The 27,646-nt window shown below is 44.1% G+C and overlaps 1 protein-coding gene across 1 annotated transcript in view; it reads right to left on the bottom strand.

Annotated features, from left to right (window-relative positions):
* Nucleotides 1–5,498: 5,498 nt before the first annotated feature.
* T265_05091 (hypothetical protein) overlaps nt 5,499–27,646 on the bottom strand; it is a gene marked incomplete at both ends in the record, with an annotated part of 56,358 nt that continues 34,210 nt past the window's right edge. Inside the window, 4 exons of the mRNA XM_009170008.1 lie at nt 5,499–6,654; nt 9,035–9,313; nt 10,651–10,737; nt 13,692–13,838. Coding sequence (XP_009168272.1) covers nt 6,489–6,654; nt 9,035–9,313; nt 10,651–10,737; nt 13,692–13,838 — 679 coding nt within the window. The remainder of the gene's footprint in view (nt 6,655–9,034; nt 9,314–10,650; nt 10,738–13,691; nt 13,839–27,646) is intronic.

Genomic DNA, 27,646 nt, shown 5'->3' with positions numbered 1-27,646 from the left:
ATCACTTCCTGGTGGCATTCTGATAAGTTCACTTTTCTCCTCATAAAGATCATCCTTGAGAAAGAGTGCTCGTTCAGTCAATTTTCGCAGAGAAAAGGTGGAATTCTCACTTTTACCCTTTTACACTGTAAATCTATTAGTGCTCGATAATCATCAAAAGGTTTCCAATCTGTTGTGACGTTCAGTCAATTTTCGCAGAGAAAAGGTGAAATTCTCACTTTTCTCCTTTTAAACTTTGTAAATCTATTAGCTCTCGATAATCATCACAAGGTTTCCAATCTGTTGTGGTTTTCTTCGAAACCATGTGAAGTGGTACAGCCCATACGCTTTTGGACGGCCGAATAATTCCCCGCTGGAGCGTGTGTTGAAATTCTTCTTTAGCAATTTTCAGTCTTTCCGGATGAAGACGTCTTGGACGTGAGTAAACGGGAGTTCCACGTGCGTCAATGTGATAAACAAAGGAGTGTATCGGTTCTGCTTGATGAAAATTCGGTCTTAAGAGCTCCGGAAATTCGCGGAGTAAGTCATGGTGAAGGGAAGAACCGTGGGGCGATAGCGTTATTGGGCAAATGTTCGGCGTAAATGTTGGCTTCCCTCTGGCCGCTAATTGAGTGGTGGCATCAAGTAGACCTTGACGTTTTAAGTCTACTAGTAAATTACGATGAGTCAGAGAAGCTGCCCCCAGAGTCGGTTGATGTACGTCTGCAATGATGAAAAACCATCAGAATTCTTTACGTAAGCCGAGGTTGAGGTCTAGCGCTCGTTGTCCATATGTTTTAATGCTTGTGCGATTAGCAGCCCACATTCTAAGTGGGGAAGGTGTCAGTTTGGAGTTATTAGCAGCTACAGAGATGACACTAATATCAGCGCCGGTGTCGGCGAGAAAACGGAGACCAGAGTTCCTATTTAAGAGAAGGAGACGGCAAGTGTTGTAATCTAGGCCTCTGCTCTCCGGCCTGTTGGTTTTCCCGATTGAGATTTAACTGCGGATGGTGACACCCGAAATGAACAAGGTGCTGTGCATTTTCGAGCAACCCGGTCGAATTCAGTATGGTATCAACAGTACCCTGATGGACGGGATACGGAAGTAGAATGGTGGTGTTTCTGCTGATGCGGAGACGTAAACCAACATGGGGTACGATCAAAAGCAATAGCCGATATTTGTTTGATTAATTCGTCGATACGGGCGTGAAGTGACGGAATATCGGTAAATGTGTCGAGAGAATTAAGATGGGGTGAGTAAGGTTGAATTTCTAGGATTCTATCCGCTATGTTGGCGAGTTGGGTCAAGGGACTTTGCCGGAATCTGGTGCCAGGATGGATTTTACGTGTGTTGGCAAACGTTCAAGAAAAAGTCGCTTGAATATGGCATCCTTTATTTTTCTGTCGTCCAGTATATAGTACAGCCGATGTAAGAATTGAAATGATGTACAGCCATCTAACGTCTCTCCACTAATCAGCTGTTCGAGTCTTTTACTTTCCAAAAGCATTGGGCGGGTGATGATCGTGTAAGGTTTGACGCTGTCTGGGGCCATCAGGATGTCACGCAGATCTGGCGCTATTTCTGCTGGAAGTATAGCTAACACATGATAGTACATACTGTGTTCTTGAGCGATACTTCGCAGAGCGAGCTGTGCCTGCACCTGCAGGGGTCATGGTGCCAGAAGGGCGGTAGATGAACAGAGGCGGCATTGAGGCTGGGTGATAGTATCGCTGCAGTTGATGGAATAACTTGTGTTTAATTGTAGGACTGACTAAGTTGGACTCACCAATTTATTAGTGCTATTTTTTTACTCGAATTAATGTAAGAAGGCGAATAACACTTGTCGTTTAGTCCAAACGATATCGAGCCCAGACTCCTCCCGCACAGTTGGTGGTGTGTAGCTTTGAATCGCCTCAGGCCGACGCTCATCACTTCACACAGCGCCTTGACCTGAGGCAATTCAAAGCTACACACGACCAACTGTGCGGGAAAAGTCTGGGCTCGATAAGCGACAAGAAACCAGCCAGATTTCAACACACTCGGTCATGACCCGCATTCAATACAATTGCGTCCAGCAAACCCCAGCATCGTTCACTACAACTTATCAACCGAAGAACTCGATAAGTCCCACTCTTTTTTGTGTGCGATTCGATTGTACTACAGTGTCCCTGGCAGCCGCTATATACACTTGCTTATTATTAATGTTATTCGCCTTCTTACATTACTTCCAGTAAAAACAATAGGTCTGATAAATCCAAGTAGTGTTTAAACGCTATTGTTTTCAATATTGCAGTGCAACGCCACCATTAGTTACGGTACGGACACTGCATCCAGCTCAAGCTCGTACCCTTGGGAAATGGGAATACGTTTGATCCGACGGACTGTTCACCCCAAGAGCGAAACAACAAAACCGATTTTCATAAACAACAGAAAATGAGCAGCAGCTTCGACGTAGAAAATAACCGGACAAAAACAATTTGCTCCTAATTTTATCTGAAATGCGCTCTTCTCAGTGTGTACAATCACCTACCAGAAATATTCGTCGATCGATACGGGCTGACACAAATCGGATAAAAACAATTTAGTGTGCGCCTGTCTACTGATACATGCTTGTATTGCATTACGACCTTCGAGCAAATGCGAGATTGGACATGCCCCCGTCGAAATAGATTGTCAATTGCATTTTTCGGTCGAATTTCTTCAATGCCCAAGAGTAAAAACATAAGGTTCGTTTAAATTACAATTTGAAAGGCGAACAAAGCACTCCATTGGTTGCTTCGGTTCGTGTACAGGATTAGTGTCGCAGCCCGAATAATAGTGGGACGAACCGTCACTTTGGGACAGGAGGATGGAACAACAATCTCAGCGTCTTTTCTTTTGTTATTTTATCTTGTTACGGGCGAATAAATATCAGGCATTCAAGCAAAGATGCGAACAGGCCGTTCTCTCTCGGCGTGCACATGAAAGCTGGTGGCACGTTCCTCTGGGCATTCGGGTACATACCTGATCGTTAACCAGATAGTTTTTGGGAGACCGAACACTCACGCTACACAAGTTATGCTGGTTAAGATACGTCATTCGCATTTCACGGAGCTCTTATCTCACAGAGCTATTTTTGCTCATCCTTGCGCTGAATAGGGACGGCCGTGAGGTGGACAGTCGTTGGTCCACTAAGGAAACAGGGAAGCACTACCACCTCCCTTGATGGAAAACAGGGGATGTAACTGACCGATAGTTCATGACAGACATGTTTTAGTCATGTGACCAGTTACGCTTTGAATCAAAGCTACTGCATTTAGTGCGCAGCTACCCAGTTTCCTGTTTCTTCGAGCATCCAGAATATCTCGACACCAACCGACCAATTGCGCTATATTTCCCTGCCCTCTCTTGTTTCGTTGACCTAAACCATCGTTCGCACCGTAGGTGGTTGTTTGTTGATAAAATGAATTGAAATAAGAGGACAAACCTGTGAAAACAAACAGCTAATTCACTGCAAGTCCACACATGGAATTCTCGTCAAAAAGCATTCTGGTCGTTCCGTAAGCATGCTCTGAATAGGGAACTAGTTTAATGTTAAACTAGGCTCTCCGTAGCTCAAGAAACTTACCATTGCTGGATCCGTTATGCAGACCAATTAGCGATTACCTTGATTGCGTGCTAACCAGCCTCTTCCTTGGCAAATCACGTGCGGGCTGGGCTAACCGACGGTTGCAGTGCGGAGACTGCAGGCATTGCGGCTGCGAGTAACATTTCTCCTCCATGAACTATTGTGAGAGTCAGATGGTCTTCAATAGATGCTCAGAAGAAAAGTGTACACAAAGACTACACAAAATATCCACGTTTGACTAAGTACATATACAACTTTCGCATCCGAGATGGGATCATTCCTCCGTGAGTGCCCACTTTGACGAGGTCCCATCGGTAGCCCCTGCTGGGTAAGCCCAGCGTAAATACAGGAGAGCCGATCTTCAATTAAGCCGCTGATCACGTCCACAGATACTGAGGCATTCGGTTAGTGCAGGGGTGCCGAGTGCTGTATGTTGCCTCAGTCTACACTGTTGAAAAGAGTATGCCCTGTTGGCCATGACGTTGGACCATCTGTATTAATAATCCCAATGGGCAATCACCAGAATATTCTGCTACTAAGCAGCAAGATAATATCGGCCCTGTGTGACGTAAATTACTGTCTGAATGAGTCAAATGTATCAACTTCCTTTACGACCCAAAACTATTTTATTCCCTAAGCGCACTATTCTGGATTGATATGGTGAATCTAAATACATTTCTTCCAACAGGCACTACAAGGATGCCGGTTCCAAAGAATTACCATTCGCAATGGCGTTCAGTTTATCATCTGCAAGGCGTCTCTGTAGTTCAACAATAGTGAGCTGAGAAATTCCCAGAACTGAATCAGTACCGGGATTGTAATGGTAGTTTGGATTGCGATTAGAAAAAATGAAAGAAGCCAAGATCACAGCTTGTTAAACCGTCTGTCTGAAATCACTCACGCATCCCAATGAACACCAGATTTCGTCATGATCGGGAGTTCTGGCTGAAGTAAGGAAAAATATACCACAAACAAACGACAATGGTGGCGGGTGCAGATTCCTAAAACTCCGAATAAAAAAGAGCCTAAGGATTGACAGAAAGCACTGGTGGATGACAAAAGCCCGGGAAATGGAGAAAGACTTCGTAATGGGGAACAGTCACACCATCTCGGCCTATCTGATCAGCTGGTCTGAACAGGGGAGGTGAAAATATTTCTGAAAGGATAGGGCGCTTCATTTCATCCACAAAAATGTCATCCTGAACAAATCAGCTGGTCTCCATCAACTCAATCTCTAGAAGGACCAGATGAGCACGTTGGACACCGGAGTTCACAACTGACGACAGAAATTCATAATGCAATTTTATTGCTTCAGTACAACAAAGCCCATGGTACAGACGGTCCGATTTCTGCACTCTTCAAAATAGCAGAAGTGTACGGCCAATTCAGTGGCTGTTGTGGTCCACCGAAGTCCCGGCGGTTATCTGCCCTAACATCCAGCAGCTTTTAAGTCGGACTATTTTAAACCTTGTAGTCTGGAAGCGGTACACAACATCTTCCCAGCTATCCCATTTGGTCTCGTGAATGATTTTTGATGGTCATTGAGAAGTGGGAGCATTCATTTCCATAAAAATGCACGTGCTTGAAATGATGTCCCTTGCTGCCACTCAGTTGACTCGATTCCAGAGAATTTGGCTTCCATAGTACCAATCGCCCACATCACACACCAGGTTGTTTGTATTACTAAATTGAATTACAGTATAATTTATACCGGAAAGCACGGTTAGTTCACGGAGCACAAATTCAGCTAGCTGACAAGCGGAATAGGGTTAGCACATTGAACTAGGATTGCGGTACCATCATGAAATTCCGGATGAAATTGGGATAAGTGAAATGAGGTAGTAGCAAGTAAAACGCTACTAGCTTGAGTGGGCGATCAGCGTATACCGTTAGTAAGCCGCCGGGTGAGACGTAAACGGATTCATGATTCTCGAGTGGTCTAGACCTCGGTGAGGATAAATCCATCTCTTTTGCAAAAGACTCAATTGGTTTAAGCTCATCTGTTGCCGAACTGTAACAAAACCATCAATAAAATACCGCAGATGTGGCAAGTTGCAGCACCACCGGCAACAAATAAGTAAAATAAACAAGGATACAGAAAAGCAAGCGACGGTAATGTGATTTCCAAACAGCGATTGACAGAAACCTGGAGCAGGTCGATCCTTCACCATTTTAATGACTCATGGAAGACCTACTAAAGTAATGCTAATATAATTGGCAAACGGGATTGGTGAATGAAAATCAAGTCGTCCCAAAAAGAAGAAAAGACTTTTGCATGAGAATTCAAACAAGAAAAATTAGGCTGAGCCGAACAGGTGAAACAAAGAAAGTCTACAATAAATGATCGAAGCCATGTTTGGGCGCTAGAAATCATTCGCTTAACATAGAAATCCTAGGCATCTGCACACGGGTGACATGATCAGATACAAAAAAAATTAGCAAGCGCTAATCGACAAACACATTTTATACAGTGCTGTGATGGGCGCAGGATTATCTCCATTTACATGTGAGAAGAAGATATAAAAAGGATCGCAAGAAAACGGCCGATAGGTGTGAGGAAGACGGTCAAAAGGCAATACAAGAGATTACATTCATGAGGATGAGTTTGTTCTGGTCGGCATATCACAGATATTCGAAAAGGACTTGACCACTGACTGTATAGGTGAAAATGGAGGAAAGAAATGAGAACACATTGTCATGACATAACAAAGTTATGGAACAGGCGCCTATGTGTTTTCCACCAGATGACGATGCATGATCTATCTTTCGTAATGGGGATGAGGCGAAGCACCATAGTACAAACAGTTCGAGTGGACCTTTCCGAGATACTGTGCCGCAAAGCAATATACACTGTGCATCTCGTTTGCGTGTTATACACTTAATACGATAGTAAACCGTTCAAGAGACAATATCACCGGAGGCCATGGCTAGGGAGTTCCTCCCAGTGTCGTGCTCAGCAGCTGAGAAATCGGAGGCTTTCAGACGCAGCCTGGCGAAATCCTCAAAAATCAAGTCATCATCATCTTCTGGTTTTCTCTCTGAGTGACGAGAAACTGGCTGCAATCTGAAAGGGAAATAACGGAATGCTAATTTATCCCATTAACTTGAGGACTCACTTTCCCAGCGTACAGATTCTAAACCTCAAGGAAATACTTTCTAGAACGAGATGAACATTAACATGGTTGGCAAGGTCGACCACCATAAAAATTCCCCATAGTCTCGACCTCAACGGAGCGACCACATTCTGTCACTATGAGGTGAACCCCAGGCTTACATACCCGTCTCCAGGTCACCAGTTAAGCTGGCATTTTTTCAAACCAAATAGTAAGTGCAAGAACGCAAAAGTCTATTCAGTCCTCAAGAAAAAACAACATTGAAAATGCCCCTGTGTTACTGACCAAGTTGAGAATGACGTTAAACGGTTGTGATCGCAAGCGATGCTACCACACTTTGACTCCATATTGAGAAGCTATTTTTTTTACAAACTTAGCTATAGTTTACTCCGAGGGATCGTTTGCTGAAATACGTCATAAGTGATTTAATATAACGAAGTATGTAGCTCGATACTTGTCGTGCTCTAATTGCTGCCCAGCTAAAATCCTTAGTTTCGGAAGTTTGTCTTGTTTTGTGGTTTCATACGTTTGTCCGGGTGACAAATGTTCCTTGTTCATTATTAATATATGGGTTACGCTGACGACCACCGTACACGCTCAACCAGAATATTTCAGTTAACGATCCTCCAAGGTGCTGAATAACTCGTGCTTCCTAGCATCATCGCTTAGTGTTTAGAACAACAGAATACACCAGAAATCCTGATAAATTAAAAGGTTGAGGAATGGCGAATAGTTCCTTCTCTAGAATACACCAGAAATCCTGATAAATTAAAATGTTGAGGGATTGCGAGGAGACACATTGATATACACCGGAGATGTTTTCTTGAGCTGGAAAAGTGTTGTGTTAGGAGCCCAGTAGAGATTTCACTCCGTAAGTGTAGTGATTCCAGGCCAAGAAAAAGTTCACGTCTCATTACGAACCCAGGATGTTCCACTCAGTACTTGAAAACCATGCCATCTATGTATGAATAGTCGACCAGTTGTATGACTGATTCTCATTTAACAAGAATAAGGCACTACCATTCTCTTACCCCACATGTGAAACGGAGTTGAACGATTCCTAAGTGAGGGAATATCAGAATGGAATACCCTTGTGAGATTTGTTTACTTTTCCCAAAGTACTAATCATATCTTGTAGGCAGTGAGGTGTTTAGTTATTACTTGAGATCCAATCCTAAAAATCAGTCCATGCTAACAAATCGAGGAGCATGGTGCAAATGTTACGGTTGTGATGAAGCATCAATGACGGACATCTCACGGATCTCTGGGAAGATCCGAAATCGCGACTCCCTCCTCAGAGGCTAAGCTCAAGGGTCCCAACTGAATGATGGTCGAACACACAACCTTTACTGCACGAAACATGTGCCAGCCGTGGACGATACGAGGCATTAAAGACTGCTGTAATGTCCAAGCATATCTCCTGTCTAATTATGGCGACAAATTACAGTATAAAGGATATGCGCATCGGAGTGACATTAATGAAATCAGCATTCCTTGGATGAAACTGATTTCATTGTGCAACTATCATACCTATGAACGTTCATATGGATGACGTATTGGAAGGAATGTTCTTTCGATCACCACTGGCGAAACAGTTGCGTCATTGACTGAAAATTACAGGAGATTCAGTCCCAAATTACGGACACTAAATACGAGGCCAATTAATTCCAACACACTTCATTAACTTATAGTTCAGAGTTCCTGCAGCTTTTTCAACGCACTTTGTGGTCGCATTGATACCGGGTATTACACTTGTAAATCGATAGACGCGCTTGAGTTGCAAGATTTCACGCTGAGGAAACGAACAAATTAGCAAATTACTGAAGAGCTGATTGGACTTTGGTGCATACATTTGTACAATGAGAGCGCTATTACTGGCCATTTTCACTAATAGATCAGCAGACAGGACAACACGATGGGAGATATCCCTTTCATCCACTAGAGCTGCCTCTGCTTCGCGGTGTTTGACCTCCACCCTTGTAGTCTCTACTGAGAGCTCTTGGAGCATATGTATTCAATAGAAATGCTCTACTGAGAGCTCTTGGAGCATATGTATAACTTATTCAATAGAAAACAAGACAGTGGGGAACTGGCAACTAGGAGGGCCTCCCTCAAGAGTTCAGTTCGTACCAAAAAGATGAACCGAGTCAAAACATTGCTCTTGTTCGTTACCAGTTCGTGAGAAGTTTTGCCTGAGCAAAATGATAGGAAGCAATATTCGCTTCCTCTCCTATGAGTTGTTGCGGAGAGCACGGTCAAAAGATACAAGGTGTGGATATTCCTACAAACGTCTATCAGGAGTAGAACCGTACAGTTAAGTTAGCAACATACCTGACTGGTGGAGTAGAAGGTCGATGTGCACCTACCACGTCCCCTCCAAGCGTAATTAGATCGGCCAAGGATGATCCGTTGGCGGCTTCATTTTCAGACAAGTCCGGGATGAAAGGGAAATTTGCAACAGGCTCGGTGACGGGCGATGAACTCGGAGAAAAAGAATCTGGACTGGCAGTCGGATTGACTTCCAATTCATCAATTTTCAAAACATTGTCCTCGAGGTCCACAACCGGTTTCGGGTGAGTCAGTGTGAAAGGCAATTCTAGAGATACGTCACTGGGAAATAGGAAGGCAAGAAGTGTGCAGGAGACGATCAGAAAAAACGTCCTGGAACCTGGCGTGATAAGGCTTCTAGCAAGCGGTAGGGTGGATAGATAGACAGAGGCATAGCCAATGGAGAGGGTGAACGATTTGGTGCACAATTAGTGCACTTACTCAGCCAATCAGTCCGCAATCGGAGTGAAAAACCAGATACAAGTCAGACATCAACGGGTCTGACAACCAACTACAAAATTGTACGATCACTAATGTTTCAGTCAATGGACGACTTTCGACGGAGGAAGTCGAAGGGAATTGCGGTCGGAAATTGAGAAATCCCATCAGAAGTCACTCCTAGGATTGACAGATGGCACAAAACATCGATTATGGAAAAAGTGGGGCAACGAAGTGAGGGCACTATCCCGTGGTGATGTGCCACCGATATTTCTGGCATTTTTCATTCAAAGAACTTATGAATCACTTCATAAGTGTGTAGATGACATCTCGACGGCATTTCGTTGGTCCTGCTCCAGGATACCAATAAACTCAGTTTTGATCTCCATCTGATAGAGATCCAGCGGACTACACCACCACAGCAAATGTGTGAAGGCCCGAAAACTGAGTTATTGGTTGCTACGAAATGGGAATGGAAAAGTATCAGTCGACATGTAATGCCCATATCCAACGAAAGTACGGCGAAGCAATTTGTGGAGGTTTTCGGGCGAAATGGCTGGAACATCAAAACTCCAGCGCCTGTTTCACTTTTCGGATTTTCGTACCTGTTGATCAAACTAATACTACTGATTCTGAGATTATGATGACTGGGTTTGTCACACAGAACATTCTTTTCAATTAACCATCAGTGGTATAAACAGAAACGTAGATGGCTACTGGCCGTTAAGACCCTTCAAGGTTTTTCTTTTACAGAAAAGCTGCATACATTATGAACCTCCAGTATCTTTTGCACGTTGACATATGTCTACGTTGTTCATTCGATGAACCGACAGGGCGTTCGGCTATCCCCGAGACTGACCAAATCAGTCAGATAGATCAAGTTGTTGGGCTTTAGACTGCGACTTGGCCGCAGAATTTGCGCACAATTTATGACTACAATGCTCAAACCTACCTGCACTAGTGCAATAACGGTGCTTTACTTCATCATGTTGAACCAGAACCGAGCTGTTTTGCTACTGGTTGTAACTGGACAATAACGCGATTGATTTTTGGCGATAACCTATCTAAAAAGACGTCTGTTAATTGTCGTTGGTTCCTGGCGTACAAAATATGTGATAAAAGCAAGTGAGGAACTCTAATATCAACCAATGGAAAGTACCCTTGTGAACAGTTGCGCTCACCTAGCACCGAATCCAAGGGCCAATCTGACTTTGACGCGGTACTGTACAATCATACCGAGATTTTCCTTCTGCTGAGGGTTGCAGATGCTGTTGTACAAAAAAACGAGAACATGCAATAAATGGAGAGGAATGAAGATTATTTAAAACAAACAGTCTTTCTGAATACACTATTGCAGTTAGGACGGCCTTTGGTTTTAAGGAACTGTTGAGTCACTGCTTCAAAGGGTTGAAACTTAGGAAATTCATACATTTCCTCGGTCGTATGAATTTTCTGTAAACACCACATACAACAGATCTCCTGGACCTATGGATGATAAGTATGTGCAAATGTTGCTAATGCATAGCAGTGACGAGCTTTCGAAAACTTTCATTACAACAAGTTAAACATTCTCTGAGGTAGTCGATAGATTGATGTGCTAAACAGTGATCAGATCGCTTAAACCGTCTCTGTGTTCACAAAGTGCTACCCCAAACCTCCAGAGAGAATTGGCCAACAGCCAGAGGAACAAGTGCACACACAGTTGTCCCCACTATCGTTCCACCCTATAGCGTGTCTCTTTCTAACCAAGTGTCATTTTGACAACGAAATACAGTCATTATTACATTCGTTAGATAGCCGAGGCACATACAACCATTTTCGCTACCTCTGTGCTCTATATTACCCACGGGTATCAACGTTAGTCGTGAAGACTTAGACAAGGCTAAATCCACCGAGGTATTCCAGGTTCATGTGTTTCCAGGAGCTTTTAGAAGTTTTCCATAAGGCCTCAGTACTGAAAAAATGGCTTTGGACGTTTGTGCGTCCATTCACCGATCCGTCCGTGCTTAAGAAGCACGTCAAAATAAAAACACACGTGTTCTTCTATTCTACGATAGGCTGTTCCTTGTCTGGTTGAAATTGTTGGCATCACCATCCCCATAGACAACGCCAAAATGCGAACACTGATGCTTCACTGTCATGCAAACATGTTAATTTATTGCAATAAAGCCCTATCATAGAAGGAAAGGAATGGAACAGGAAGGCGGAACTAGAGCTGCTGCTCCAAAACTCAGCCAGACACTATGGATAGAAACTGACAACAAGAACGCCGCTGACATCGGTTAGCCGCCATATTGTTTAGTGTCCCCAGCCAAGCGAAGGGAATACCAAGTGTACCTCATCCTGGAGGGCGAAGGGCACCAGTGGCACCCAAGCTTTGCGTAACATCCTTCGCTTCCTTCTGCCATGTCAAATTCTGTCCAACTCCAGGCTTTCGCTACCCCGAATTAGGTATGAAAAACAGCACTCTTGTCGGCAGGCGAAAACTAGACATTCTTAACACATGGTTCAGCCACCTTAATTTGTAGGCTTTGAGTGAAGTAACGTCCATTCAACCAGATGCCAGTTTCCTGGTCCATTCATTTCAAATTCGCTGCTTCCAGTGGATTTTGGCTATAGTCGTGAGATACCAGTGGCCAAAGACCTAGAGACCTAGATACTCGCCACCAGAAGTAGCTAAGTCTCGCGTACAACAATACAGTCCACATTTTAGTTTGGTTTATGTGCCCTGAGAGGCCACTTTATTAGCATAAGTCTGCTTGCTCATGACCACTACACCAGAAAATCCGTCGGGATCGGATCTAAGCTTTCGTGCATCATGACATACGCTTTGGCGATTGCACATCCACCCATGAACGGGATAACAATAAATTCTCGGTCGATATTAGTAGACTTGTTACTGAATCGATTGTAGTTATCCATACTGGTTCGTTTTAATTCAGACAACTGGTCAAGCAAGTTTTAAAACTGTCTCAAGAGGGATACGATTGTACCGACGCGAAGGCATTCCACGGTTGAGACAAAATGAAACAGCTTCCAAGTGTAAATCAATCAGTTACCGATGAAAAACTGTGCAATTGCTGGTTTCCAAAAGAAAAATGCTTGCATTCCGGAGTCCTAAGCGAACGCCGAAACCTAAGGTGGCAAACTGCTTGGTCAAATCAACGACAATTTTAGGATGGTTAAGAAAAGTAATAATAAAGTACAGATAATACAGTACAGATAATACGCGGTTAAGCGTTTCAAGAAACTGCACTAAACGGGCCTTTGCGGCTCTTCGATACTGACAAGCTAATAGGGAATCAGGGTTTCTCTGTTTGACTGGACCAGAACCGCCAGTATCGAGTTTTACTCCCGCCGTCTGTGATTTTTCAAGGGTTCACTGGCAACAGGTTCCTTTCCTCCTTGTAATTTTACGACAGTAAAATTGAAAAGCTCTGGTTTACTTTGAGCGAAAAATTCCAAGTGAGCCACGTGAACAGAGCTGACAAATACACGACATACGCATGACATCAGCCAGATAATGGATTACCTCCATGCATAGGGTGAAGGCGAAGTAATGACCCGTGTCTAATCGCGTACTCAACCACTAACAATCAAGCCTATCTACAATGGGCAACAAAATTTGCTCCGCAAGCCGTTGCTTTTTTACAGTTCGGGCATCCCTATACCGTGGACCAAATGAAAGCAATGAAAAGCAAACCGCTCATCCCCATGTTTAATCACAAAGTTCGTGCTATTCTACAATGAAATTGACATTACCAGGCACTATAGACCGTTAAATTCTCCAATGAGTCAATCAGCTCAGAACCACGATCGGTGCGAGATTTCCGTTGGGTGAAAAAAAGAACTCGAATTGCTCTTCTTTCGGGTGTCCCGTTGATCGCATTACATCGTATTCCGTTCACAGAATTTGGATCCCTCACACCAGTAATGTGTGCCAGGAGCGATGTTCACCCATTTTGATATGGGCTATAGAACTGTGGCAACATCTCAGACATCACGCTTCCTTCTGGTGGGATGGCAGTCAAACTGGCGTGTTTTGTCTGAGGTGGGTGATGCTCGATGGATTGAAAGAGTGGTCACGTTTGCGTGGTGGCACATTTCATTTAACTAACTATGCTAACAAGAGACTGTTCATCAGAACGACGACATTCGAGTCGGATGATATGCAATGCATAGAAAGAATGGGAAACATGTAAAGTGCGACAACTAAACTCACATGGTAGACGAAGCCAGATTGGTGTCCTCGTGTTTTAACTTTCCGTCTAGTGCCAAGCCACGTTTGTGGCGGTTGTTGGACAAGAGTGGTCGTAACCGGTACACTTTACACCATCCCGTCTGACTGGGGAGAATTGGAAAAGATTCTCTGTACGAAAGGAGAGGGTAGAGGGTTAAACTGATAGAGGTACGAAACATGTGATGGGGCCGATGAATGGGATTACCATCCAATTGACTGGAGAAATAACAAAACAACAACCTGACTTTGTTAATTTCTAGTCGCTAATTCGATGTACGATAAATAGAAGTGGTAACTAAGGCTGGAGCGGAGACACCACGTTACGCCAACAGACGACCTCAGTTTGGTAAAAAGAGGGCCGCACATTCAATATAGAAGTGAATAACACATACATTCCTATGAGTGCTGTACAGAACGAAAAGCAGTGCTTTACGCGCTTTTTCAAGGGAGCAACATATGGGAGAAATTCAGGGCTTGTCGTCGCTAAGAATAGCCATAGGTTCCAAATAAAATATAACGAGTAGTTATCAGATTTGAATTTTGATTCTAGGAGCTGGTCTCCATACCACTTACGTGGACAGACAGTACTCGTTTCATGGCTGTTATTTCAGTGAGGACATCTCTACCGGCAAGAAGTTTTATCCAATGACGTGGCAACGATAAAGGTCACCAACATCATCACTGCCAAACTGAAAACCAAAGAATCAATTTAAGGACAATTACGCCTCGTTGGAAACGATCAGTTCACCAATCCAGCGTAGACTTAAAACTTCTTGCAGATAGTGAGCTCGACTGAGTAGACAGTCTTCCGACTACCGGCAGCTCAACCAAAAGAAAACTCCTCTAAAGCGAAGAACTTTGCATTCCGTTTCCCAGAAAGGCAGCTATGCACATCGTGAAGCACGGAGCATGGTGTGTTCCAGTTGGTCGTGTACATTTACGCTCTATTTTCGCGACTAACTTCATCCCTCCTAATGGGAATATCTCGGAAGAGGGTGGGGGATGGACTTCATGCGCGAGAGGCACACAACAGATGGCATGAGCTTGCCAGGAGAGTGACATCCCATACGGTTCGGAGGATGTACAATATTGATAGCCCGTATCCATAGGTCTCCCGATTTGAGGTAGCCTCACAGAAACATGTGAGGTGCAACCTTGCGATGATTTCCAAAAATCCTTGGAGGATGAAACTGTGGACAGTCACTTACATGAACTACAGCAGAGAAGGCAGTAATACCAACCAGGTGGTATAGATTCTGCTTCCCTTGTAAGTATTCATAGTGAAACTGAACTGCACTTAACTACTGACTTCAGGAAATCATTCCACTAAATGGCAAACAATTGCGCACAGTCGGCTCTCCAGAAGTCCAGTAGTGCTCAGCAGCACACAAGTGTTCTAACTCAAGCTGTTGCACACAGCCTTACGTTTGGATAAAAAATCGTGATAAATCGAGTTGGTACAACGAACAGACACACGGAAACGAAAATCCCATTGCGGTTGTCCAATCGATTAATGTGGTAGGAAAACAATAGGTTCCTCAAACAAGGATCAAGGGAGTAATTGGCATCACTTCCTCAGGAATGCTGTTGCGAACTTTCTCCCCGTAGGGATCTCCTTTCATTGGAATGACTGATACTTATCCCTCGGAATCTGCTGGCGCGAGTTAAGCTTGTCTGCCGTCTCTCCCGAATTTCATTGGATTACTCAGATAGAATGTTACGCACTCCTTGTGTTCTAGTTGTCACCAGAAAGTCTTGTGCTATATTCACTGGCCACTAAAGCAACATCGTAGGAGGACAATAGCTGCCTGCTTGGGTAAATATAAAACAAAACAAACAGGCTTGCAGAGAACTCACTCGGTTTCCAGCTCATCCACCACACAACTGTAGCGATTGCTGTTGTGCAAACATAATTCAGTGTACTGCCGAACTACGCGGACGAATGACAACAACCATCAACCAGCACAACAACAACAACGAGGGTGCACTGCCGAACTACGCGGACGAATGACAACAATCATCAACCAGCACAACAACAACGAGGGTGCGAGGCCAATGTTGGTAGGACACAAACCGAGCAGGCCCGAGCAGCGTGCGGGTGGGCAACAGAGACAGAAGAGCGTGACATGCCGTGCACAGTGAGCAGACGGTGCGAGTGGCGTGCAGGAGAACGGGGAAACAAAGAGGAAACAGTTTATGTGCCAGAAAACAGCAAACTGGGAGGATGCTTATGTGGGAATCAACAATCAGTATTTGAGATGAATTTCCAGGTCGAAGGGTCTTACATTACCAAAGAAAGAAGGGTAGATAATTTCATATAGGACATCGGAACACAGCGTGAATCCAGAGGATGATATTCGATCATTCAACCGATAAAACTGAGCGTTGGTTCCAGAAGAAAACAAAGCACCTAATTTGGACATCCTGGAAAAACTAGATTGAGGAGTACAAAATCGCGGGTGCCGATTGGAGACTAAGTCACAAATCAGTACTGCTTCCGGTGGTCATAGGTACCTAACAAGAATGTACCTGTCAAAAGTAGATTGTTTTGTATCATCGTTGCACACAACAAAAACCCGACAAACCGTAGAAAGGACTTATCAACGACTAATGTACATCCGACCAACAGCAGCGGAGTGATATTCATTGTTACAGGCAACCTTATCAAAGAGCATGGTGAGCTGGAGACAACTCCAAGCCGTAGGTCAGATCACATAGGGACGGACGAAACAGCCACTCCAACGCATACCATCGGAACGTCATCTTTTCTCTGATAATTATTACCCATCCATAGGGTGACCAATGAATTTCAGACACAAAGCAGGACAAGGATCGTGAACCAGACAAGTCTATCCATGTAGTGAAAACACGTTGAAAACAAATCATCCAAGTGTTATATCTGCTCGGTAAAAAGCTTTCGTGCAACCAGAAGAAAGCAATAAGCCCGAGATACTGTCAAGTTGTCCAGACCAATCAAGGCTCTTTAATGCGAACGCTAAGGTGACCTGTCAAAAAACGGAGGGCAGACGGGGTTAACCATCACCCTATAAGTTCGATGCGGAAGTTACAGTGCGGGTCATTTTTTGTCCCAAGTATTACTACCAGTAACCCTTCTGTAATCAGTCGTGAGAGGAATTGACAGACGACACTCAGGAGGAATAATGATGTCATCTAACCATTAAGCCCTCTGCACCAGAATGGTGTTTACGGAAAATGAGAGAATTGAGCGCTTCTAAAATCCAGAAGTTTGTAGCATTCTCAAAAGTTATACGGTCGAGCCAGGATCGGATACGCAAATCGCGATAGCTGTTCACCGTAAGAAACATGTATAGCATGAACATGAAATAGGTACAGCAAGAGTCGAGGAAACCACGTCAGAGGTAGGCTTCAATGGCAGCCAGGCACGGAGCGGGCGTCACAGTTGACCCATTGCTTCAAGAACATAGAATGTTGTACGACGCAGGCTAACGCTAATAAAACGTACGTCTCTGACTGAATTGTAGCGAATACGTGCTCAGCAGAAGCAGGGAAGTATATAAGCGTCGGAAAATGAATATGGTTCAACGGTGGTCAAAATAAACGCTTTGATTCTTGGTGTAACAGTTTTGCGCTCAATGAAACGTCGAACAGCCAATCCAACAATCGACATGTTTTTCAAAGAATTCCGATTTTTGAAAACCAATTACAGCGCCAGTAAACAATATAACTGTGGCGAGGCAGTCACTGATTCATTAAAGGTATCCTATCATGAGGAAAGAACAACCACAGTTGTCCGGCCAGGACAACACGCAACTACACCATACATGTATCAGGAGTGCTGCAGAAAGTCGTGTATTTTAAAACCATGAAATTGGAAGACAAGTCGTCCCCGGCAATGAAATATACACAGAACCATTGTATACTTGGGTTAGAGAGGATGTGGAATAATTTATGAGAAGCAGAAGCAGAAAAGCCTTCAAAATATGACGAATTTATGTTGATCATTCTTCCTCCAGTTTCCTGAGAGGTTCGGGCTACTTGTACATTATGAATTCATGGGGAATGAGGGAGAGTTTAGATTTTTCGGAATTTAGTGGGTACGAGATAGATGGTCTAAGTATACGCTTAGGGGTCTTTCACACATGAACTGTGTTCCCAGAAGCTACTGAACTCCATTTGTTTCAAACTCAATGAGTATCTGGAAGCTATCAGCGTCTGGACCATTGCGGAAATTACCAGTAGAACTAACAGATGCCAAAAAGCGTGTGCATCTCAAGTGCATGGGGGTTTGATGGGGGAAAAAGGTTCCTTTCTAGCAACCGCACAGTAAGTGGTTTCTAAATCTTAGAGCTATTTCGGCACCGTAGATATTTTCCACAACACATCAGGCTTACGCAAATTCGTGGCGTCCGAACTGAGCCCGTGTGATCACTGCTGGCTCCCGACTGCTCACATGGGTATCAGTTATTCAACGGACCAAATTTTCACGCGCTGCCAGCAATCAGTATGAGTTTCACGAAAGTGCGTTTACCAACTGGTGCCCTAATTCACTTTGAACAACAAAAATCTAGGAAATTTTGTAGCGCGAGAATGAACGGTCAAAAGCGTTTCTTTCTAAAGGGTAGCGTTCACTTCAACAAGTGCACAGTTTCTCAACATTGCAGCACTTGTTTCCAATTGGTTACTTTATAACAGCGGTATGAGAAACTCTGCGGGTAACTAAAAAACAGCCTCCTCCCCCCCAGTGTAGCTCAAACGTGAACCTCCTATCCAGCAATGTAATTTGGTTAGAACAGCAGCAAAGAGGGCGAAGGATGGATCTCGCATTAAGTTCACCGCTTCCATTAGTAGCGAGACCAGTGAGTTGGAATGTAATTCAGAGATTAGTGTCGAAGAGGAGGGAGAAAGTTGGTGTAAGATGATATCATAAGCAAAACGCGAAGCTCTAACGAACGCAGAGTCATTGGAGGACCGAATCTTGAGATAAGCACTCGGCACCACCGGACTCTCCTGTCGTCACATTTTACCAAAAAGTTCGTTAAGCTGTCAGCCTTCTGCACCTCAAACATATTACAATCATGGCCATATGAAATTTTACAATGTTGGACGGATCCCATAGAGTGAACTCTTGTAAACTGGTGAAAACAGTTGAATTGAAGAAATTTTGTGATACCTCGTCTTAGCATTCGGGTTGCCCATGTCACTAGCAATCCGTTGAATTAAGGCTGTCGTATTCGGTAGACCATAGTCTATAAGTGGTGGTTACTTTGTTCGCCAAGCATAGCAATTAGTGAATATATTAATATTCCTAAAATTCGTGAGAAACGCACTGCTACCACTGATCCCCAAAAACGATGAAACAGCCTTCCGCGGTCCTCATCTTTTCAGCATAGATTGACCTTATTTGCATGACGAAAAAAGCATTGATTGGTCAGATAAATGTTCGATCCCATTCAGCAACATTTAAGCCATTTAAACCGTATAGACTAATAGTGAACAGCCAATGTACATTTCATTGAAGAACAGTGCAGTTCAAAGTCGCAAGGGTTCCCCATGGTAGATATGCCGCCAAACTTGCCTCATCGCTGAAAACACTAATAACCCGACTGGTGTGTGCAGCTTAGGGACGATGGTCCGGATGTCGAGGGCGAGACATCATGATGAGGGACAATATATAATTCTTTACGGAAGCTGGCAGGTGAGGGTACCGTTATAGCGGAAGTATACTGCAATCAGCATTCGCCCTAAGAGCATCCCTGGCGGAACAATCGGTGACTAGCAAACCAATAATTTATTTGAGGAAAAGCTTCTCGTACCATGAACTAGATGGGAAAGGAGGAAACTGACTCTATCCCACAGAAGAGAAGCTCACGGACTACGGTGGAACTCTAAGTCACAATGAGACTGTGCGATATTAAATAATGTCCAAACACGGGGCGCCCGTTTGTGAAAAACGAACACACAAAAATCACTGAGTTCATATTCATGTCACGTTTGACTAGCTGTTTTCCGAGGATGCACCATGCAAACCACCACGTCATGCAGAGCATTAAAGACTGCGGAACCCGGGTACACGAGGCGACCTGGTGCAGCACATTCAGTTGCTTACAAAACCATGAACGAGATTCAGTTGGTTTTCAGATAAGTCTCCCGCAAAACCAAATTGGTTTGCAAATGAGTGTATCGCACTAGTACTGACTACTGACGTATATGTTTTCTAGTAACTCCGCTTCACGTCTATTGGAAATTGGCATTTATTAAGGAATTTGTGGGATTGCTTTGCAGCGTTCGCTTACATTTGAATGATATTCAATGAATATCCGGGAAGGTTCAAGAAGACTTGTTCAAGAAGAAGACAGATATTCAGTTTTTATAAACAAGATGCATATGAGTTTTTTTGTCCAATGGCCTGAAGCCGTTCAGTCGGTGTTTTCTAATAAATAACTCCGCAGCAAAGGCCTTCTTCCTTTCACTGATATGCTGTTGTTGTCGACGACGGATTGGGGTAAGTAGACACCTCACTCAAAGGATAATAGAGCCACTTTGTGACCAACTACGCTATGCACGGTACGATGTGCGCGCCTCAGGTTCAACGGTTGTGTGATACACCGCCGCAACCAAAGTTACCGGTAAACCGTCACGAAGAGATTGGACCTTACCATGGTGTGACATTTGTGTACCTTCACGATCCATTCAGCTATACTGGAGGCGGGTGACCGCTCACCAATCGCAGCCTGTTATATCAGGTTGGTCAGAGGTTAGAGGTCTGACAAACACAGACTCCTGGTCCTCTGCATTTGGGGTTGGAACATGTGGCGACTTGTTCCGTAGAAATGGTAATTCATTTGCATCTCCTGCCAAACGCCGGTGCCCTGAGGTCAGGCTTTTCAGCCTGTGTGGTTCGTCTAGCAACATCTGTGAAGGATTCACACAAGTGCGATGTTGACCAATGTCTGTTTGTTGTGTCAACTTACGACGCAAAGTCCGTAGCTTTGACGCCATCAAAGACAAGTTTTGCGAAGCCCTGAATGACATGGAACGGTGAGCTTAAAGCTCAGATATTGGAGTGGTTGCCAGAGAACTGAATGCAGAAGTGGACAGGCTTGGCACATCTGTGACTCGAATAGGTGGACGACATGGATTGGATTCAGTGCGTACGGATAATGATGAACGATTGTTTCAGCTGCGTGCAGACAGCAGGCTGTTCTGTTCAGTACTAACTTTCGATATGGCCGAAGCCTCCAAAGGGGTGCCGGCCACGAACTCAAATCGATCACAATGCCATCAGTTATCAATGGCGCGGAACAATAACTGACTGCCACTTGCCGTGGAACGCATTTGTGTATTCCGACTACACACTCGTCCGGAGTCACTTTTCTCTTCGGTTTCCAGGGCCACGTAAGGTTCGGAAAAATTGCCTGGCAACTGTGAGACTGGCAGATACGAATGTGAGGTGAATTTAGCAAAAATATCTTCCTAAGTCTCTTCCAACTGCTCCGCCATCAGATATTAATCAATACTGGGACGAGATCATCATCTCTTTGCGCAGTCCCGGCAGTTTTGCGTGTTGTACGGGGGCTGCCAAGACCTCTCAAGCATTGGAAATCAGACCAGTCAGTGGAGTGGCTTAAATTTGGGATAGCTATCCCAACCTAAACCGACAAATTATCGGGCATCAAGCAAAAGTGACCATGCGCGCCAATCGTGAAGTCTGGCACACACGAAAAGCTAAGGAAATGGAAGAGACCCATAAAACCGGGAATGCGTGTGCGACTGGTCCCCAGAAACCGAGGATCGGAAGGGAATGAACATAGAAGAACACATAGACCGGTGGGCCTGTTCTCCTTGACACAGTTGCCCATCAAAGAATCCTCCGGAAGTTTGCGAATACGATGAGTTCGTTGTATTCTCGGACTTCTGGAAGTGTGAAAGCATACGGAGAACTCTTCAAAAGCTTCCGTGTACAAAGAAGTATCCGTCAGAGATGCCCAGTTTCCCCACCCCTATTTACTTTCATGGTCAACGCTGTTAGGCCTCCAAAACCCTGGTGTTCAAACAGCCTCCAACGAAAACCTTGTCAACCTGAAATATGCAGACGATATCATTCTCATCACTGAAGAGGAGAAAAAGCGTAGGTGTAGTGTGATAGATGAGGTCAGTGCACGAATCCGCAAGGCTCGAGTCGTTTGCTAATTTGAGTGTGATAGATGAGGTCAGTGCACGAATCCGTAAGGCTCGAGTCGTTTGCTAATTTGAAACACATAGCTTCAAATTGGTATATCCCTGAATCCCAACGGGCGTATCAGGCTACAGTACGGGCTATTTTGTTGTAAGGTCGTCAGACTTGGTCTTTTGGATCAGCAGAACTGAGACGTCATCAGGAGTTTGACAACCGCTGTCTCAGAACCATAGCCCGTTTGGGAAAGTGTCAGTGAATTCATAACGAGGCAATTAGAAAGTTTTCGGTTGTGCAACAGGTACTTCCATTGAAGAATGTATCCAGCATCAGAAGCTGCGTCAGTTGGGACATGTGTTACGTATGCCGAACCATCGTTTGCCGAAGAGAGTACTGTTTTCCATGCCCAATTCACAGTGGCAGAAGCAGATAGGTGGCCAACCCTTGATCTGGCAGAAGGGTATGAAGGAGACTACGAAACGTTCGGGTGCTGTCAGTGCTATATGCCTTCCAGGATGGGGATCGCGTGATTTCCACTGCGCCTGGTTGAAGACGCTGCAAGCTATGACTGCCAACCGATGTCAGTGGCGTTCTTGTTGTCAACTCGAATGAGTGTCTGGAGGTGTAGGCACCTCGGAAGATTGTAGTAAGTTAGCACTAAGTCGCTTACCTGTCCGCTTTCATTCTTTTCCTCACAAAGAGGTTTTCAAATAAATCATGGTTGTACTAGGCGGTCGATGACGATGACGACCAGTAAACCTACATTTCCTAAAAAATAAGAGCTGTGAACGGATAAAAAACAGTGGTGGCTCACGATAATCAATAACGCATCGACTGTCCCTATGTCCTGATTGTTAAGGGTATCCTAAAGAAGTGGAACAGCCGATAAAAATACATACAGTACGTTCCAAACAAGCGCCGTTGTAGAGGGAAAGTGGAAAAAAGTTATCTTAGGAGTGCGAGAAACGCACCCTACCAGTTCATATCATATACAGCAGAGTTGGCTTTGTACGGCATATAGGGTAACGTTAGCAACTGATAGCCATCTACTTCTGCTAGCTCATGAAACGACTGTTCATGTCATGCGTAATTAGGTACGGCAACGAACCCAGATTACGGGGAAGGTGCGACTTGTTGAGGTTCTATCATCTCACGTCAAACTTCGGCAGACGTGCTCCTTAAGGAGGACCAGTACAATCAATTAACATAACCACTTAGGTGTCACCTTGATCTAGATCGGGCTTGCAAGCGAAGGAGCGGTTAGCTCTATTGCAGAACATAGCAAAGTAGCTTGCGAGTGTGATTTGACAGAGTAAAAGCCTGCAAGGTCTGGTTCTTGCTGTTTTGGTTACCTTCCCCGTACTTGGCTGGGGACACTGAAAGGTGTCGTGGCTAACCGGTGTCAGTGACGTTCATGCTGTCAGTCCCTGTTCAGTTGTCTGACTGGGCGTTGGAGTAGTGTGTGAGCGGTTCCATATTTCCTGAGTTGGGCTAACCGGTGTCAGTGACGTTCATGCTGACTGGGTGTTGGAGTAGTGTGTGAGCGGTCCCATATTTCCTGAGTTAATTGTTGCGGTTAATTTGACTGGAGTGACGTGGTTTATGCGGCTAGGATATATCAGCGGTCTACGTTAATGTTGCTGTCAAGGGTGACGTTAAACATGGTGATGTTGGATGTTATGAAGGCATCTATGAGTATAGTCACAGTATAAATCTTTGACGTGAAAAACTGGCCGGAATTCAATCGAAGTCACGGCAGTTAGTTTCAACAACTTGAGAAGTAGACTGTTTTCTTTGTACACACCTATTTCAATTCCTGCAAGTCAGAAAAACATTTTGGATGCTGGAGTGTCTTCAAACTTATCTGTTATAATCATCATCGACTTTTGTCACGTGTGGTTGAGCGTTATCGGTCTATAACACACAATGGATACACTATCCGTTGAGTAATCAAATTCTAACAAATGAACTGAATGGAAACTATCTTTTGCAGGTTGGTTCAGTAACTGGTGGGCGTCTGACCTTTAACAAGTTTTTGCAAAGATATGGTAATGAAATGCGGATGCTCGCGTCCCAATGGTTCCCAGTCGATTGGCTACGACATTTTAATATTACCAAATTTACGAAAACAGTCCAAGTGTTTCAGTGGCTACACAAATTCACGTGCCAGGAAAATGAACGAACTGAAGTTCCTAACTGTTTTTCCTGAGGTTACCCATGCGCCTTGAGCTCAGTGAAGAGGCTCGAACTAAGTCGGTCAACATAAGTCCATCAGCCGTCTGCTCGTACACAGCGTGCATTTGATGGAGAGAGTTGATGAAGCTATTCTCCACTTCTCATGGTCCTTGTGGGTGATCTGACAAGCCCCGGGTCAATGGAGCTCAGATTTTTTATGAAAATGGGGCATGGTTGAATGTGAAATGTTTCGTCCTGACTAAGATTAACCAAAGTGATACGTGGCCGATTCAACTACATCTACATCAACAATTTTAGTCTGTATTGAGGCTTCGCAGAGGCTTTTCTTTAGAGGCATTCGTGAACAAATCAAGGGTAGTGATTTTATAAAATGGCTGCACGCAAAACTTGGCACTTCAACGTAAAATACACAGGTCGGACGTGATACTAACAGGGAACTGATTTGTTAAGGAAAAATTTTGGTGACTTGTGTCCAAAGCGTTGCTATCCTGGTTCCAGCTATCCAGCACGACGTTGTCCACAGATGATCTATGGATCTGAAGTTTGCTACTGCTTCACCGTTTACTCATTGATAGCATCATCTCAATCTATAAATTCAGACTTTTTTGATAAACCAATAAAAAGAACTCCCCGAATTGCTGGATACCAGACGGATGGATGAGACGAACAAATGTACATGTACTTCATGGGTACATTTGTTAAAACGAACAAGGGTCCAGAACTGTGAACCGTAGCATCGCACAATCGATTCAGCTAACATCACCTGACGAAACCAGTAGTGACATGTATTCGCTTTTTCCATGTACACTATAAAACACTCCAAGCGTACGACCAGTGTAAGTCAGCACACCAGCACATAATCGGCCATAATCATGGGACGTAACACCACACCGGATTCAGTGCATATGTGAAACTGGAAACACCTAGGTCGATTGTTCTAGGGAAGCAAGGCATGAACTGAATTCACAGCAGCCACAACAATCGTGTTATCCATGTGAGAAATGAGGTGGACACGCTCAACCTAGCAACAGTCGACTAAAATATGAGATCCAGTAAGTACGCCGGACTAGTCAAAAAGTAAAGCGTGCCGCGGATTTGCATTTTAAGGTGAATGTGCTTAACAGGTATGAGATGATAAACACGAACTCAGCGACATGATCTGTGGCAGACACACCGAACAACGGTCAAGAATGACTGACTAAAGAATGCGACAATCCCAACTAGACATACAGGAACCAAATATAAGTCAAATAGTTATTTCAGCTGACTAGGTTCAACAGCCGGGAAGCTGAAAGTCACTTGAGGAGCTAGTCAACAACAAACCATGTGATGTCAGCTGCGTGAATGAAGCACAGTGGCGCTATGACCTGTCTAGGTGCACGGTAACTGTGCTGTTGGTTAGTCACCCGTAACTATCTCAAACCTCCCTCGAATTTCGTGGTACACATTCTTTTACTGATCTCAACAAGGATGAAAGAGCTACAACAGCTATAACGGTGGGAAAAACCTAATGGAAGCCTGGGAAAATGGCTTTCATCTTTTATCGGTTGCGTTACACATGAAGTATCACTGTTTCTGTACTGAACTTCATCGGACATAGATAACTTGCAATGCATCACAACAGTGTAGTCGTTCGTGGCTTCTTTTCGAAAATAACCTAAAATTGCGGTCAATGTCAATATGGTCCGGTGCTCACTGACAAGAGTCTGAAAGTGTGGCGGTATGTATCAGAAGATAACTTAATGTTATGGAGAAAGCTCGTCATCGAAGTAGAGGTCAGTGGACATGATTCGAGTAAGTTGATGCGATCATTAGAAAAAACGCTGTTCTGCAACAGGCAAGTCAAGAAAACAAGAAACTCTCGGGCTGATGAGAAGTGAAACCAGTACTGATAATTACTGTTTTGGCACGGCTAAGCAGTCAAACTTTTGCTAGACAAGACAAGACAAAAACTGGTTTCAAACGTTGGAATTCTCATATCCTACAGGCTGCTAGTAAGTTGTTTTTCGAAAGTCCGATTCTTAGCGTGGATTTATTTAACACATGGACTATAAAGGATACAATAGAGAGGATATATGGGGTGAACATCACACAATTTCTGAGTCGAAGATGCTCAGAATGTTGCAAAAATACAGGTGCAGTACGTTTTGTCTACATATTTTGCCAGTTATTTTACCATACTGATGCTATTCACAAAGACTGACATCTCCTAAACTCGTCTGACTCGGCCCAAAACTTTTCGGTGAAGAGACCAGCACCCTGTCTTTAAGGTTTAAGTTGAACACAGGGTTCGTTGTAAACCAAGAGATCAAAGCTATACGGCTGGATAAGCGCGTTGGGAAAATGGAGTTACGCAGCGACTGACCGTGTGTGCTAACAGATCGCTTTTATAGTGTACGACCACGCGGACCAGCTTTCTTGCAATACTATAACAAGTGATCGGGCAGGAATTGAGATACGCTCTGAGATACGAACCACTCTAGATAAGCATCAGCAATGTGCCTCAGTTCAAACTCAAGCGCACCCATAATGCAGATTCGTCTGGTTCGTTTGTTGAATAAGTCGGAACTCGTCTTCGCCTCAATGGCGCATAATAATGAAAGTTTAGGTGTTGCCCCATTCAAATAGACTTTCCGTAGACAGATAGCTGAATTAAACCCATAACTAGTTTGGTTGGTTTAACGCCAAAAAAAGCGAAAGTTGTTGTTACTTTCGGTTTCAAGGGCAGCCTGGATGGCAGGGCGAGCTTAGTTATACCGTTTGGGAGCATTTCAATTTCGAAGCTGTTTGATACAAGCACGAAAATATCAATTCGTATCATCAATAAAAATGAGCACGCCTGGTCTCTGCACTCAGTTGATTAAGCTCAAACTAACCCACAAAATTATCAGGCCTTATGACTCGGAATAACCACACAGAATTTTTACGGCTTCAATAATCGGGACAATTGTAGAAAGGGGCTACGTCAAAGAGACAATAATTTGGAATAACATCTTTTATGAGCTCCGAAAACCCTAAAGTGCCATTCATTTCACCATTCATCCTTATTTTGGAAATTAGGCATACACTAACCAGGAGATGGGATACTTGAGTACTTTGATCTCGGATATTCGACTAAGGGAAGAAGTGTCTACACAAATACACTCATTTGTATTTCAGCTTGGTTTTCACAGGAAACTCAACTGAATCTTTCTTCAACTGAATGTACTGCACAAAGGCCGTTTCATGTTTCGATTGATACAACATTCGCAATATCGATGAGCTTTCAGCAACCTTGTGAGTAGTTCCCTATATGAAAATGTTCACACAGTTGAGGGGTTTCGCTGGACTGCGGAACCACTCAGGTAATCAGGATGAAAAAAGCTAACCGAGGGAGTGACGCGAAAAATTTGATGGAATGATGACAACAGTCTAGTGCAAGTACGACGATACCCAGGGGTGAGGAACACAGCAAGCTTTCGAAGGACCACGTAGTCAGTGTGTGACACAGGTAACTTATGGAACCATACAGGTGATCTGACCACATAGAACTTAGAACACCTGTGTGGAACTAGGTGAGAGCTATATTACGTTCTTTAGCTAACTC

This window comes from Opisthorchis viverrini, assembly GCF_000715545.1.
Source record: "Opisthorchis viverrini unplaced genomic scaffold opera_v5_92, whole genome shotgun sequence".
NCBI lineage: Eukaryota > Metazoa > Platyhelminthes > Trematoda > Opisthorchiida > Opisthorchiidae > Opisthorchis > Opisthorchis viverrini.
Note: the sequence above shows the minus strand (reverse complement) of the source record. Positions and strands in the feature narration are given on the sequence as shown.